The sequence below is a fragment of the Oryzias latipes genome, chromosome 15 (genome assembly GCF_053564925.1).
Source record: "Oryzias latipes strain Hd-rR chromosome 15, Olatipes_Hd-rR_3.1".
In the NCBI taxonomy this organism is placed as follows: domain Eukaryota; kingdom Metazoa; phylum Chordata; class Actinopteri; order Beloniformes; family Adrianichthyidae; genus Oryzias; species Oryzias latipes.
Genome location: NC_136251.1, coordinates 31747063 through 31762311, shown reverse-complemented (window position 1 = coordinate 31762311; position 15249 = coordinate 31747063). Strand labels below are relative to the sequence as shown.

The 15249-nt window shown below is 44.2% G+C and overlaps 1 protein-coding gene across 4 annotated transcripts in view; it reads right to left on the bottom strand.

Annotated features, from left to right (window-relative positions):
* The window catches only part of cdh23 (cadherin-related 23), a 178772-nt gene that overhangs the window by 97532 nt on the left and 65991 nt on the right, over positions 1-15249 (bottom strand). For all 4 annotated transcript variants that reach the window (XM_023963385.2, XM_078931958.1, XM_078931959.1 and 1 more), the window contains exons 7-9: positions 7088-7282; positions 6862-6990; positions 2500-2578 (exon numbers count right to left, since the gene is read on the bottom strand). In XM_023963385.2, the coding sequence (XP_023819153.1) occupies positions 2500-2578; positions 6862-6990; positions 7088-7282 (403 nt within the window). The remainder of the gene's footprint in view (positions 1-2499; positions 2579-6861; positions 6991-7087; positions 7283-15249) is intronic.

Here is a 15249-nt window from a genome sequence, read left to right as displayed (position 1 = left end):
GCAATGAATATCTCTTGCCCCCCCCCCCCCCCCCCCCCCCCCCCAGATTCCTGGGTTCCATTAATTTTTTCAGCCAGATGACCATTCTGAGGACATTTCTGTCCCCCCACCCTGACTGACCATTCCTGGATCAGAGAGGCTTTAACAGAGGAAAGCTGTACATATTCATTGCACAGATCAGACAGAAATGTATTTTTTGGGGGGGGGGGTCCAAATACATGCACAACTGCAGGACAGGAGCTTGGAGTTGGCAAAAAATAGCTAAAAATGGAAAAAGGTGTTTTTGCAAAAAGCTGACAGACTTCTGCTCATTCTTCCTTCAACAACAATCAAAAAGAGCGGTAAGCCAGAACACGTTTGTTTTACACGTGACACTTGAGCCGATGTCATGGAGCTGCAGTCATGGAGACGACGGTCTCCATGTTTGAAGCAGGATCCCAGTGACTGTCAGTGAGACGCACAGGTGTCAGGTGTGACGCTGTGAGGACGCGGTAAAGAGATGCCATCAGCTTCCACGGCTCTCAGGTTTCACTTTAAGTGTTCCTCATGAAGACGACCACGGCCCCTTCCTGCTTTTCTTTTAAAACCTATATGTTGGGTTTATCTCCATAGCAACCGTTTTATGTTTAGGCTGCCTGGGAATGACAAACACAACTAAGTGCGTTTCAGAAAACCTTTTGATTTCCTTAGCAGAGTTTACTAACACCACCCACAGTCCTAATAGGTTAATATGCTAAATGATATCATTTCCTTCAGCCCCAGCCTAAAGTCCTGGGATTAAAACTTCACAAAGAATGTGGGAGTAACAGGAAAACGCCCCTTTTGGAAGGTAGCCATGCACACGCCCCTCAAAATCTACAACTCATTTTAACATTTAGTAGCTTCTCGATAAGTTAAGAAACGATTGATGAATATCCAGAGGACGAGTTTTCATTTGTAGCTGGTACTAAAGGCGGTTTTAAATTGATTTTTTTTAATGCAAGATGGTGGCCTCACCTGGAGGTCAACGTTCAACGAAACCTCCGACTCAAACAAAAGTTTCCTCTTCCCATTTTTGGCGTATACTTATACTTGGCGTATACCTATTTTTGGGAAAACCGTGAAAATGGCCAAGTCTCCCACAAAACGGCTGCCAAGGCGTAGGTCTAATGGCCATCCCATAATAATTTCAGACACGTGTGTTTTGGTTTTGTTGGTAGATTTCGATGTTTATATCTTTTGGCTACATCAGCGATTTTTGCCCCATTTATTTCTTAGACGGTGTTGCTCGCCATGATGTCATTTTTCTGAGGGGGGGGGCTTTCATTTGTCCGTAATTCCTTTTGGCTGTGAATTTCAGTGAGTTTTTGAGCATGTGTGTGTGTGTGTGTGTGTGTGTGTGGGGGGGGGGGGGGGGGGGGGGGTCATTCAAATGTTTTGATCAATTCTTATCAAAATATTCGTAGAGACTGTGTGACACGGCCTCAATGTCCAAACAGGGTTTCAAACCAACAGACTGCTGAAATCCACAGCCATGTTGAAAATTCTTCGTTGTCGAGTCTCCCAGCATCCTTTCATCCTTTATTGCATTTGGGCCGACTGTTTTGGGAAACTGATTTCTATTTATGAAGCCAGATGGAGCAAAACTGATCTGATTGCAGAAACGTTTTGCTTAATTTGCCGTGCGTTTTTCTTTATTCCATTACAACATTACAGTTCCATTCATCAGAGGGGGGTCTTAAACCAGTTATCTTCATGATGGATGTTGTTCGTCTCTCAGGTGTTCTTCAGTCTAAATGCAGGTGAGTCACACAGAGCAGTAAATGTGCCGTCAAAGCAGATTTTTTTTGCTTTTTCTTAGACTGGTTTTACCTATTGTGTTATCATTTTTAGAAGTTTGTCCATAAAATGTGTATTTATGTTGAGTCGTTAAGCCGAGCCCCTTCTGATCATCCCACTTCTCACTTTCATCACTGCACAGAAAATCGGTCACCGACATTTTGGCGTTTTCAAAATAACGTCTAAAGCAGCCTGAACTGTAGACTGAATGCTGAACATTTTTGTCTTATTGTGAAGTTAGACTCAGACGCGTCTGCAGTCACCTCATGGATTATGGGAGGATTTTTTTAAGAAATCCGTTTTTCATTTCAACAGTTTAAAGTTTCAAAAATAAAGACAAAAAAGGAACAAAAATAAAGAACTTGACTTAAAATCAGTTATTCAAGTTGGAGCGGGGAAACTCTAGAATCCTTTTTCTGCCAAATAAGATGCTTTTTGACAAATCCAGATCCTGTTTTCCACAGAAATGCAAACAGAAACAGATCTATCTGCTGCTCGTCTGAACACTGATTATTGCTTCCAGCTTCCAGCTTCGTCTGCTTTCCAATTCAGCTCGCCTTGCAGCCGTTATTGACTGTTGGACTTGATGACACTTGTCTATTATTGCTGCAAAATTATGATAAGAGGTGATCGATCCCCTCCTCTGAGCTGAGAATGCTAAATTGATGATGAGAGTCAGACCTGAGATGATGGTGTAGCCGATTCCCCGTGGAGCGCCCAGGTCCTGGTCATGCGCCGTTATGTTCCGCACTTGGTAGCCCTGCAGAGGACAGCATGGAGAGTCCAGTCTTACATTTCAGTCTTAGTCTGTTTTTCTCAAAGACACTCTGATGAAAATTGTGTTTTCAACATGTTCTTGTGGCACTTTTCATCGTGATGGAGGACAGAAATAAAGGGTTTCAAATTGCATTTCTGAGTACTTCTTTATTCAAATCGCTGTGAATCAGGAGCAGACGAAAAGAAACGCAGTTTTAAAATTATCGTATTTGTGACGAAGAACCTGCAAGGGCCTGCTCTGCTCCATTCTGATGCGTCCATGTGCAGACCACATCAGAACATCACGCCGGTTTTTAATTTGACGGTTGAAAATACAAAGAAAAACGGAGCATTTGTGTCTCAGACGGTTTTTTTTCTAATAAACCCCACACACATACGTATATACTGTCAAACCGGTTTATCTTTACAAATACTCGAACTTTGTTGATGTTTATTTTCCCCTTGTGTGTCTCAAAGCTTTCCTGCTGCGTCGATGACTTTACATTTTGACAATAGAGCAGCGTGACGGCAAAATAGAAATGGAAGAAGAGAAAAAAGGAAGAAAAAGAAAGAAAGTGGTTTGAAAAGTCTTTGATCTGTTGTGCTTTCTCAGCCCTCGTGCCTCAGTCTGACACAGGAGTGATGCCTAAAAACCTCGGCGCTGCGGGGAGAGATTGAAAGCCCTCCTTCCTGCCTCCTCTCCCTCTCTCCTCCCTTCCTTCCTCCCTCCCTCCCTCCCTCCCTCCTTCGTCCTCTCGTTCACAGCCAAGCGGCTGCCTCCCATTGATCCTGCAAATTGTGTCTAAGACGTGTTTATGCTCCATTTCTGCCAAAGCATCTCCTGTCATTGACCAATTACAGCTGAATCAATTACAAGCCTTTTAAAGAGACAAATTCACACAGACGCACACACCTACACACACACACACACACACACACACAGGGGAAAATAAAATACGGGGAAAGAGAGTGGCGGGAAAAGTGAGGGAAATCGTGCTAAAGTAACATGAACAGTATTCTCAAGCAGAGTATGTTCAGTCACCCATCAACGATGCCCCCCCCCCGTCACACAGCCACACATCTACACAACTCATCTTTCCAACTCCCTTCTCCCACTTTTCATCCTTTCTATCCATTTTCCTCCTCTCTCCTTCGCATTGATTTGACAGCCAAATTGTGTGTTTGTTCTAGAAGGGGATTAATGTCACTTCAGGCAGAGATTCATAGCATATCTGGGAAACAAAATGTTTTGATTTCTTTCACAAACTTTTCTCAGGACGACAGGTTAATTGGCTCAAGACCGAGAGGAAGACGGTCAGAAAGAAACAAACCGGGCTCTGGGAAAAAGGACGGAGAGAGGACTCGTGACAGGAAGCCCAGTCTCCTAACCTCAGTGTGAATGTCGTCAGCCTGCAGTGAGGCGGACGCTCCTCCTGTCACTGCACGTCTGCAGCCGGTCAGAGAGTCATCAGAGAACCATCAGATCTGCTGAGAGGATTATCGGTTCCACCCTTCCCTCCATCCAGGACCGGTACCGGTCATGGGTCAGGAAACGGGCTGGCAGAATCGCAAACGACCTCTTTCGTCCCGGACGCTACCTTTTCAGCCTTCTACCGTCAGGGCGGCGTTTTAGGACAATGTGCGCCAAAACCACTCGCCACAAAGTCAGATTCTTCCCCTGAGCCGTCACTCTGATGACCTCCTGACCAATCACAGAGCACGGAACAGAAACACGAGAACCGTATCAATAATAATAATAATGGATTAGATTTGTCTGCGCTTTTTCAGACGCTCAGAGCGCTTACAATGTGTCCATTATTCATTCACTCTGAATTTATACTATGTGATGGTAGATCGTGGATGCCGGTCCCTCTGACCATCACCAGGATCATTCATGCACAGTCATGCTGGTAAGCAGTAGTGTTAAGGGTCTTGCCCAAGGACCCTCACTGGGTGGTTTTATCTGCTCACCAATTCAATTGCTTACTTGTTCACCCCCCACCCCCACCCCCACCCCCACCCCCCGGGAATTGAACCCTGGTTTCCGTCACACCAGAACTACTGCTGACTTTTAATTAGTTACGTGTATTTATCCTTACATCTATCTTCGTATTGTTTTTTTTTAAATTACTTATCCTTTTTTGCTTTACCCCTTTACTACCTTGCTGTTTACCCCAGAGCACAAGACACCGCAGCCAAATTCCTTGTAGATGCACTGGAGTAATAAAGCAAACGCAGCATTATGAAAACCACAAACATGCTATCGGACTGCATTGCTGCAGCGCCTGCTATCGGGTCACAAAGGGTCAGGAACAAATTTCACACTGATTGGTCCAGAGGAGTCAACACTGCCCCCTACTGCTGGAGGCAGGAATGAGATGTTCTTGACTGCCATTTATCCTCATGTCGCTCTACTTTTCTTTTTTTAACCATCATTTAACTTCTTTCATCGGTTCACTCCATCTTTTTCTCCGTCCACCCCCCCGCTGTGACCTTCCTGCTGACAGTTGATGAATCAGAGAGTTGGGGGAGACACTGGGCGTGGGCTCCGTCATGCCCCGTTAATATGCATGCAAATGCAGCACTTGACATTTCTACTACAGCACGGACAGGCTGGGGACGAGGGATAAGCAAGTGGTGGAGTGAGTCGTGGGGCTCGTCTGAGTGAGACGTGCAATGAAAGAAGCCATTTTCACACATGAACACCAGAGATGTTCGGGGGAAACGTGCACGCAGCCTGCCCCGGATTGCTGCTGCTGCTCACATGTGTACTCCACAGCGGCAGATTTTCTGCTCGAGATGTTGTTTCTCAGCGTGAAATATGAGGTGGTGGATGTGAGTGAGCACATTTTTCCAGCACTCAGGAGGAAAACCGTGATGCAAAATATAAGATGTGGATATTTCTGTAGAACTTCACAAGAGTTGATCGGAATCCCTGACATCTGCTGCCAAGCGTCACTGAATGTTTCACTCCAACATGGAGGTTTGTTGGAAAAAGCTGATGAGCAGCAGCTCCCCCCAAACTCAAACTCATCGTTGGCTCACATTTAAGACCCACTCTGATGGGTTTTTGGTGTTTCTAACAAATATTAAGAAAATTAAGATTAAAACTGAATTTTGGATATTTTTTTCAAACCGTTGTGAATCAGGAGCAGATAACAAAACACAGTTTGAAAAAGATCGCATTTGTGACATAGAAAAGATGCTGGGCGGAGCTACAAGCTCCCTGCTCCGCCCCTTTCTGATAATCCACCTGCCGACAAACTGATCTATGAACGTCTTTGTCCTCCTGGTCTAAACTGGAATCATGAAGTCAAACCAGCATCTACTTGGGTCTCCAGGTGGAAGGTGACTTAAGGTGAGTGTGCATAATTGCATATTAGGAGATAATGTAGTGTACTAAATATCCATAACATGACTGCTTTGCAGAGGATGAGCCTAAAGCCTTGTTGAGACCACACTGCTTAGCTGACGGTGTGACTTAGTCCCCATAAAAGACATACGTCCCAAATCCACTTTGACCTTTAAGGGGGCCTCCATCCCTGCGGCAGGACGGTAAATCTCCCGCAGTAATTACAGCTGCCTCACCTGCAGAGCTGCAGGTGTGAGAAAGGAAACGTCCCGTCATTCCAGTGTTACGCTCTTTACTGATGAGGACTTTTTATAAACTGAAGATGTGATGCTGATTAAATTGATCTTACAAAATAGCCCAGAGATGGTGACCGTTATGTTGTCACTTTGTTATTTGCGTTTTTTTATTGTGTAATATTGTGTCTGTCCTCATACAGTAAAGTATTTTATAGAATTGTTTTTTAAGGTGTCAGTTTTTTCAAAAGCTACTGTCTGCATCTTAAAAAGAATTGCCCCTCATAGATAAATAAAGTTGTTTGAATTGAACTGAATCGGGTAGTTATGGGGTTAAAACAAATGACTGCGTTCTTTTCCCTTTTAATTAAATTGATGTTTTTATGGACAGATGGTCTTTTTAAATGAGTTAGACGTTTACGTGTCCACAGGATTTTAATGTTATTAAAATTCACTGTATAGTGATCATGAAGGGTTTTCTTTTCTGGTTTAACAGTTTTAATACCGTTGCATATCCTGTTTTTAATGACTAATGCACATTTTAGGTACTTTTTCAATATTTCTGTGTAAATATGTTCATGGTTGTTTTCATGTATGAGTGTTGTACCGGGGAGAATGACAAATGAAGGATCTAAGCCGTGTTTTTCTCTCTCAGTACTTTGTCTTTATGGTTTTTGTTGCATTGCAGGTTTGATAACTAACCAGGGGAACGTTCTCCTGTAAGTTGGTGTTGTAGGGCAGATTGGTGAAGATGGGGTCCATGTCCTGTACATCCGTGATGGAGATGGCTAGGTTGGCAAGCCGAGACAGCGGCTTCAGTTTGTCTTGATCCTAAATAAAAAAGAAAAAGAAAAAACAGCAGATTAACAATCTACACACATTTGGACGATAGTGACGGCGTGTGCAAAGATGACGTGTGAGTGCTGACCGTGGCGTTGACGGTGAGCTGGTAGGCGGTGGTCGTCTCGTAGTCCAGAGGTCTGGTGACGGTGACGGTGCCTCGGGCGCCATCAATCGCAAAAAAGGGAGAGGGTGGCTGGAAAGAAAATAGAACGCTGCCCCCGGTTCCCTGGTCAGGATCCGTGGCATTCACCATAAATATTGATTTGCCCACCGGGGTGTCCTGGAAAATAAATCCAAGCAGAAAAACACGCCGGTGAGAACAGCGAGGAAAGCAAAAGTGTGAGGAGACATTGGCCTCCACATCCACAGACATGACACTGAAGGATTCAAAGAAAAGAAAACTGTTGCAGCAGCGGAGCTCAACAATCCTGCAATCTGAATACGGCCCCCGCATGACGCTCCAATGAAGACTGTGGAAAAAAAAGAAAATATTTGTAGCCAGTGCAGAAAACAAAGTAGAATTGTTGGGACGTCCGATTTTTCTGAACTAACAGCTAAATTCAGAAGACGAATGACAGAATAAACGTTCTTCTTTTTTACCACAGAGCACAAACATGAACTACAGAAATAGACCCCCACTGAACCAAAACATAAGAATATTTTGCAAAAAATAAATTATGTTTGTCATTCTGCAGCTGGAAAACAGATTCCAAGTTAAGACAAATGGAAAAACTGAATTTGACATTTATTTTTAGCAGATTGCATTAAAAAATCTGTATTAAAAAATCTCCACGCAGGGAGGGGGACCCCTGAGCTATCTGGCAAGGCCAAGAGCCGGGCATCACATCACATCTGAGTCGGGGGTGTCCGTGTCCCTGTGGTGGGGGTTCTGGTCCTTGCCCCTGAGCGCTGGGCCTCGCCAAATTTCTAACTGTGGGCGAGCCTGGTCGGGCCATGTTTACAGCTCTTCCTGTGGACCCCCTCTTCTCCTGGGTGTCCTCCTCCTGGGCGGGGGCGGCTGGCCCCTGCCTTGCTCCTTCCTGGACCAACCGTGGTCCGGGTGGGTGGCTGCCTGGAGCGCTGGGCGGGTTCCCCTTGGGGGGGTCCTGGCTCATCCATGGGGTTGGGGTGGGGGATGCCCAGAACTCCTGGGTGGTGGTCGGGTGCTCGTCTGGGGCTGTGGGCGCTCTTCTGGGGCGGGGCCCTGCGTTGGACCCTCCCGGCGCTGTGGGGGGGCTGCTCTCCTCTGCCCCCCCCATGCCTCCCTGCTCTCTAGCTCTTGGGGCCAGAGAGCAGGGAGGCATGGGGGGCGGTTGTTCTCTATCTGCTGCCGTGCGGGCGTTGGGGGGTGGGGGGGTGGGGGAGTTCTGGCTGCTGCTGCGGCGGGGGTCTGGGTGTGGGGATGGCTGGGCGCTCCTCCTTCTTTTCACATTCCACCATCCATTTTAGAAGAACATAAACACTCACCTGAGCACAGGTGTTAGCTCACCTTTGCACTAATAGTTTGCGTGATAGAATGAATGAAAGATTTCACACTAGTTTCTTTAAAGGCATAAGTATGCGTGTGGGAACAGTGTTTGTATTGTGTACATGTTGACATGTGGACATTTTTGGAGCCAACAGGTGTGTTTGTGGCATTTGAGTGTGTGTGTGGACAGGCCCCGCCCCTACTAGATTTGTATTACATCTGAACCTCACTGTAATGATAAACATCCAGTAACTTGTTGCTTTATGCTGCTTCATGGTCTTATCCCAACTTCCCCTCCTATGATCACCCTCCTACCCCCCCCCCCCCCCCCCCCCCCCCTAACATCCCTCTCTCTTCTTCCCTCATTTCCTTTTCCATCCGGTCCAACACAAAAGATTTTCAAATATGATTAAAATGAATAAAGTTTGGCCTCTATTCCAAAAGGGGTTTATTCAGACATACCTTTGGTTTGTCAGAAGATGAATAACCCCTCTTGTTAAAGTAAAATATGTCCAACACAAGAGGCCCTCAGCTCTCATCTGTCTGCCCAGCTGTTGGACAGGACAAGTTAAAAAAACAAAACAATATAAATGCAGAGCGAGCTTCTGATGGACTTTTTGTGTTTCTGTTTTTTAACACCAACTACTGCAACTTATCTGTTAAAAACGTGTGAGACAAGAGGAGAAACATGAGTCTGTTTGATAACAAATATAAACCCAATAAAACAATTAATTACCACTGCAGCTCTTCAATGGATCTGTCTTTTCACATTAAGAGTTGGTATGGATTGTACTCTTGGAACTGGTTTTGGTCATGATCTGTTTGCAGTCGCTCCCCTGTCAGTTACATCAGGTTCAGCTGTCTCCATTTCAGTCAATGATCTTCAGTCTTCAAGTGTCGGCTTCTCACGTCTTCATTGTCAGATCATCTGCTCAGCCATCCTTTTGTTGCCGCCTTAAGTCATGGGGTTTTTGTCACCATATTAAAGGTGTTAAATGCTCAGGTTTCTGCTGCCAAGTCTGGTTTCCTGTATTTTGGATCCAACACCATCAGTTCAAAACAGTTTTTTTAGGATCAAAAGAGGGCAGACTGAAAACAGCAGCTCGATAGAAAGGTGGAACAATGACAAGTCTCTTTTTCCGTTTCCCTCATGTAATAAAAAGAGAATCTACGTTCCTATGGAGTGATATTTATGCCGACACGTTGCACACAAAACCTTCTAAGTTGCAAATGAAAATATTACATATTTTCATTCCAATACTTTTTTTATTTGCTTTCAAATGTCTTTTTGCTGGTCACTACACTAAAATAAAGAAATACAAAAGCTGTTTTATTTTAGCCTCTTTGCTGCTCCTTCTGGGTTTTACTCCGAGAGAAACGGGCCAGAATGGTTGAAGACTGCAGAATCCTGTTCGAACAGAACCGTTACAAAGACCACGTCTGCCTCCAAGCACCGTCAATACAAGACAGAGACACCTGATTGGTTAGAATCTGGACCAATCAGCAGCTGTTTGATGGCAGCTACGTCACGCTAAACTGAACCTTGGGAGCAAAATCAAAGATAGGAAAAAACTAGGATGACACACAATGCATGGGAAAACATTTGTGTTGCAAACGCAAAAACAAAAAAAAAGAAAGCAAAGAAAAAGTATTTGAAAGCAAATGTTCAATATTTCCATGTGCAATTTAGTACATTTTGTGGCCAACGTGGTGGCAAACATGTCACTGCATACATTCCTGTAAGAGCTTCATTCATTAAAGTTGGTCTGAAAATCATCAAAGATTAAGTCCATATATGTTAAAAAGTTGAGGTGGTAAAAAAACAGAACCCCCCCCAGTCTCTCCCCCCATCAGCTCCTACAGTCTACTGCTGTCTGTGAAACATGGAGAATTGTTTGCAAGTGTGTGATAATCTGTGTGTCTAATCTGACTTGTAAGCACGATTTAAACACAACACAAAGTGTATTGGATATTTGCTGGTCCTGCTGACGGCTTCTCTTGAGCAGTTCGTTCTTAGTTTCTCATGTCAGGAGAAAAGTTTCTACTCCAACGACAGCACCTGATACCGAACAAACATCGGAGCCCCATTTTCGTCACGCTTTTATCAGGCTTGTCAAGTTGTCTGCGTCTGAGAAATTTGGAGAGGAGCTCAGAGCCTGCAGCCCAACACAGAAGCAAACGATGATTAAAATAAATTAAAAATGCACACCACTCCTTTTTTTGTCTTTTTTTTTGCTTCACACTTGGATTGATGCGTCTCCATTAGTGGTGGGCAGGAATGTCAACATCATGAACAGCTTTGATGTTAAACGGGCAGGTTGAAAGGTGAGAAATCTGTTTTTGGGGGTGTTTCTCTTAGTGGATGTGCCTGGAATAAGTATGTATTGTTTTCTGTAATGCTGCATGCCAGTTTTTTATCAGTGTAAACAGCCACCTGTAAAATAATGACTTGCTAAGACTTGAGCGTAAACGCCTTCAGGTGGAGTTAGCAAACACTTTCAAACATCTGTTCCGATCTGACAGCTTCGGCTCCTTCAGCTCAGTTCTTGAAGCCACCTCTGCTCAAAGATCTACTGGTGACCGACTGTGCATCACTGACACGGCTTCCATGTGTGCCCTCACGTTCATACGAGAACGTTGGGAGGTTTTGGGAATGGGACGTGTTAGGAGGAATTTGAATTGTTTTAAAAGAACATAAATGAGCAATGGATAAAATGTTTCATTCCGATTTGCAGATCTCATCTCATCTGTCCCCGACTTCTCCGTAAGCTCACAGTGCTTGGGAGGCTACACACACAATTTTCAGACTTTGCTTTGGTTTGTTTTCACACTTTCTAGGCCAAACTGCCTGGAAACGTCACACAGACCAACAGAGGAAAAAAAAAAGATAGAAATGGACCCTTCCCACTGGGGTTTGGTCCATGTGTGCAAGCACCTCCGCCTTCACTACACCGTGAATCCTGGTTTTAACTGGGACGGGGTTGCTGTCCAGGGTGTGGTCTGCTTTCACTCTGAATTTGCTGAAAGAAGCCCCAGCATCCCCCCGTGACTCTGGACAGGACCCAACATGGATCTGAGCGGTGCACCTTTTCATTTCAAATCAAAATTTGACAACGTCCGCTTTAGGGCTGAGCTGTTCAGGGGACCTTTCGCGCAGGTCAAACAGATGCAACCAAGCAGTCTGGTGGGAATGCGTCCTTTTATACATAAATTGTGCCCATCAGCCAGCAGAATCCATCATCAGTCAAGTCTCAAACCCTTGAATTCAAGCCACCGCAGCGACTGCTGCAAAACAAATGATCAGGTGCAAAACTCGGTTTTTATTAAGACAATCCAATCACACCCAAGACACAAAAAAGATTGAAAGAAGCTGCAGCTGCTGATGGTCACTGCAAGCGGGACGTGAAGGACTGGATTAGTCAGGAGCTTCACAAGAGCAAAAGCCAATTGGTTAGTCATGGTTCATCCGTCGGCACATTCGCCCTGACAGAGCTGTGTATCTTTTGAATACATGAAGGCTATTTCCTCTGGGAAGAAGAATGTTAAGTGGTGAGACAGTTGAAGAGGAATGAAGAGAGCTCCTGCTGCGTCTTATCTGAGGAGCACGGCAGGAATCATGCTTCCTCTGAGAGCTGCTGCTAATGGAGAGAAAAGAGACCCTTTCTGCAGAGATGCAGAGGGACGGAGAGAACAGACTTACTTTTGACAGACTATTCATAATGTTTCCTCCACACTATGTTTTCCAAAAATGCATCCTATTTTCATGCTAATATTAATGGTAAGAAAGTAAAGTTAAAGCTTACTGCATTCCAGGTCTTTGGCTTCATCTGAACTATAAAAAGGTAAAAAAAAAAAAAGCTTCAATGCAGCAAATATGCAGTGAGATGTAGTTTAAGAGCTTCTCTGAACAGAAAAGACAGAAATCCCCCTGAAGTGTTGTGGTTCAACAAACTCTAAACAAGACAGACATGTGTAGACGCACTGATCCAGGCAGAAGCATCTGAAATGACAAAATCAATGAAACTTCCCCGAAGAATCATCGCTGAAAAAGGAACAACTTAAAACCAAAAATGGACTATTCTGTCTGAGTCTGGAGTCTCTGTCTGTGTCTGAGTCTCTGCGTGGACGAGGACGGAAATGCATGAGAGCCACCAGGAGGACGTGAACTGGCAGCATTTAGACCGGAACAGTTCGGTGTGTTTCAGGAGAGACTAGACGATGAAGGAGCCTTTTCTCTTCTGTCTCATTCCGCTTCTCTTCTTTTCGTTGTTCGCTTGGCAAACGCCCTGCTGTGGTTTCATTACCTCAAAAAACGGCTAAAATGGTTTTTCAGAGAAAATGAGGACGCTGAAACCGAGTCAGTGATGACGCCACTAGACAGCAAAGACTGGTTGTTGGAATTTCTTTTCAAAGTGTATTTAGTTTGAATAGGAATTACTATACAAAAAATTCTGTTTGTGGACAGTAATCCATGAAACGATCAGAAGAAGAACAGCCCTGCCTGTTGTGTATCTTGGCTCTGGCGCCAGGCCCATCCCTCTACAAATCAAGCCCCTCGAGACGGGCTGCTACCAAGGTTATCATAGTTAACGAAAACGAACGAAAAAACTAAAACTAGAACTGAAAAAACATTTTCGTTAACTGAAATAAAAATAAAAACGAGAGTTTTAAAAAAAACGAAAACTAACTAAAACTGTTTGTTGTGTGAATAAAACGAACTGAAACTAAATAATATTAACCCCAAAAAATCCTTGGTTTTCGTCTTTGTTAATACATAAGTCTTTTGGGTTGAAATAAAATCTATTTACTTCACGCTGCTAGTTTTACTGTGTATTTGACCCCTACGGCATCACGTTGTCTGTAACGTCACATGATGTCTGTCAGACACTGCTGGCTAGCGTGGTCATAGACATTTACATGAGCGTGATGGCTGCATTAAAAGTTGGGAGAAAGCGGGAGAGTCCTATTTGGGACTTTTTTGAATATAACAGCGTAGAAAACTAAAGTAAGTGCCTTGTAGTCGAAGCAGGAGACAAAATTTGTGGAACACTCCTCAAAGGGAAAAACCCTACGAATCTAAAAGTACATTTAAAAAGCGCACACAACAACGCAAATCAACACTACCTACAAGCTAGCCTGTCGCCCGCCCTCCCCCGAAAAAGAGGCGAGAGCAGATAACGTAATGCTGTTATCGGCTGTTGTATTTTAATTTAAGGATGGTTGAACTTGTGTCCTCTGAATAATAAGTGTTTCAAAATGTATCTTTGATTGATTTTTTATCATACAATACTTATTCTGGTGATTTTGAATCATGCACCTGACAAATATCCTAATTTACAAACAAAATGAAAAAACTAAAACTAACACTAAAACTAATAAAAACTAAACTAAAACGAAGCAATTTCAAAAAATAAAAACTAATAAAAACTAGTAAAGCTGCCTCTAAAAACTAATTAAAACTAAATCAATTTAAAAACAAAAATTCAAAACGAAATAAAAACTAAAACTAATAAAAAATCCGAAATTATTATAACCTTGGTTGCTACTGGATCGTTTGAGTTTCTGACTCTGCATCGTTTTACCCCTAAATGGATTTTTGAGCTTGGCAAAAAAAGTGAGCACATAATGAAGTCAAACTACTGTAACTACTTCAGCATCAGCAAGGCAAGTGCAGCCAAGCACCGAGGCGCCAAGCGTATGAGCTCCGCCCCTCCATACTGCTGTTTTGGAAAGCCGCACCCGGATTCACTCATCGGGTCCACATGACCTTGAAGTTGAAAAACCCAATCAAATTCGCCTTTAAAAACTATGCAGCACGATATTTTTGTGTTTGAAAAAGTTTCAAAAGATAACGTGTGATAACTGCGCCCCCCCCTAAAATAGACAACGGCCCCTCCAGCTAGACCCTCTGGAGCCGGAGCTGGTCTTTCATCAGTCCGTTACACAGAGGAACCCAGAGTCTTGTCATCGGTACTCAACGGACTGTTCATCTGCAGACACTTTGACACACACGCCGCACCAGAGTTCACTTGCAAGTTTCATCAGGACCAGAATTCACTGGATTTGCATCACAGTTCAGAGGAGTTTCAGTCAAATGAAGAGGACTATCAGAGGAGAAAACACAGACACAGACCTAAGAGGTAAATGCTCCCTTACTTCACGTCTGTTGACTGATGGAGATCCTCGTTTTAGCGATTCTTTCTATGAATGCACTCGAGTGTGCTTGCAAGCAAACCAAAACCCACATTTTCAGAGAAAATGATTGCTTGTTGAGTCAGAGTTCAGGAGCTTTCACAGCGGCCAGAGGAAGAGGAGGAAACAAACTCTGGTCTGCTGGGAATTCACCCAGAGAATCATGGAAAGGGCCGTCATAAAGAGGCATTGGGTTAAAGAAAAGGCAGAGTAAAGCAGACAAGGAGACCGAAAGGACAGGCAGAATCCAGACATGAACACATCAAAGTGAAAGCTGTCACTAAGGAAGGATGAGATGCAGCTAACACAGACAGACGGTCTTTTAACACTTTCTGCTGGAAATCTGCTGAAAGTGTTTCCTCTGCCGACCCATGCACGGCAGTAGCAGATCCCGGGACTCCTTTGGGGCAGATTTCTGGTTCTACAAAGAAGTTTGGCATCTGGGGGCCTAAAGACTGAAGGCTGGGCTGACCGAGGGCTTATGCAGCTCTGGGGCCGTGAGAGGTGGTGGGGACTCCGCTGAGGCCTGGCTCTGGGAGTTTAAAGGATTCCTCACGTCATCTCTCTGCTTAAGGAGTCCTTGGTGG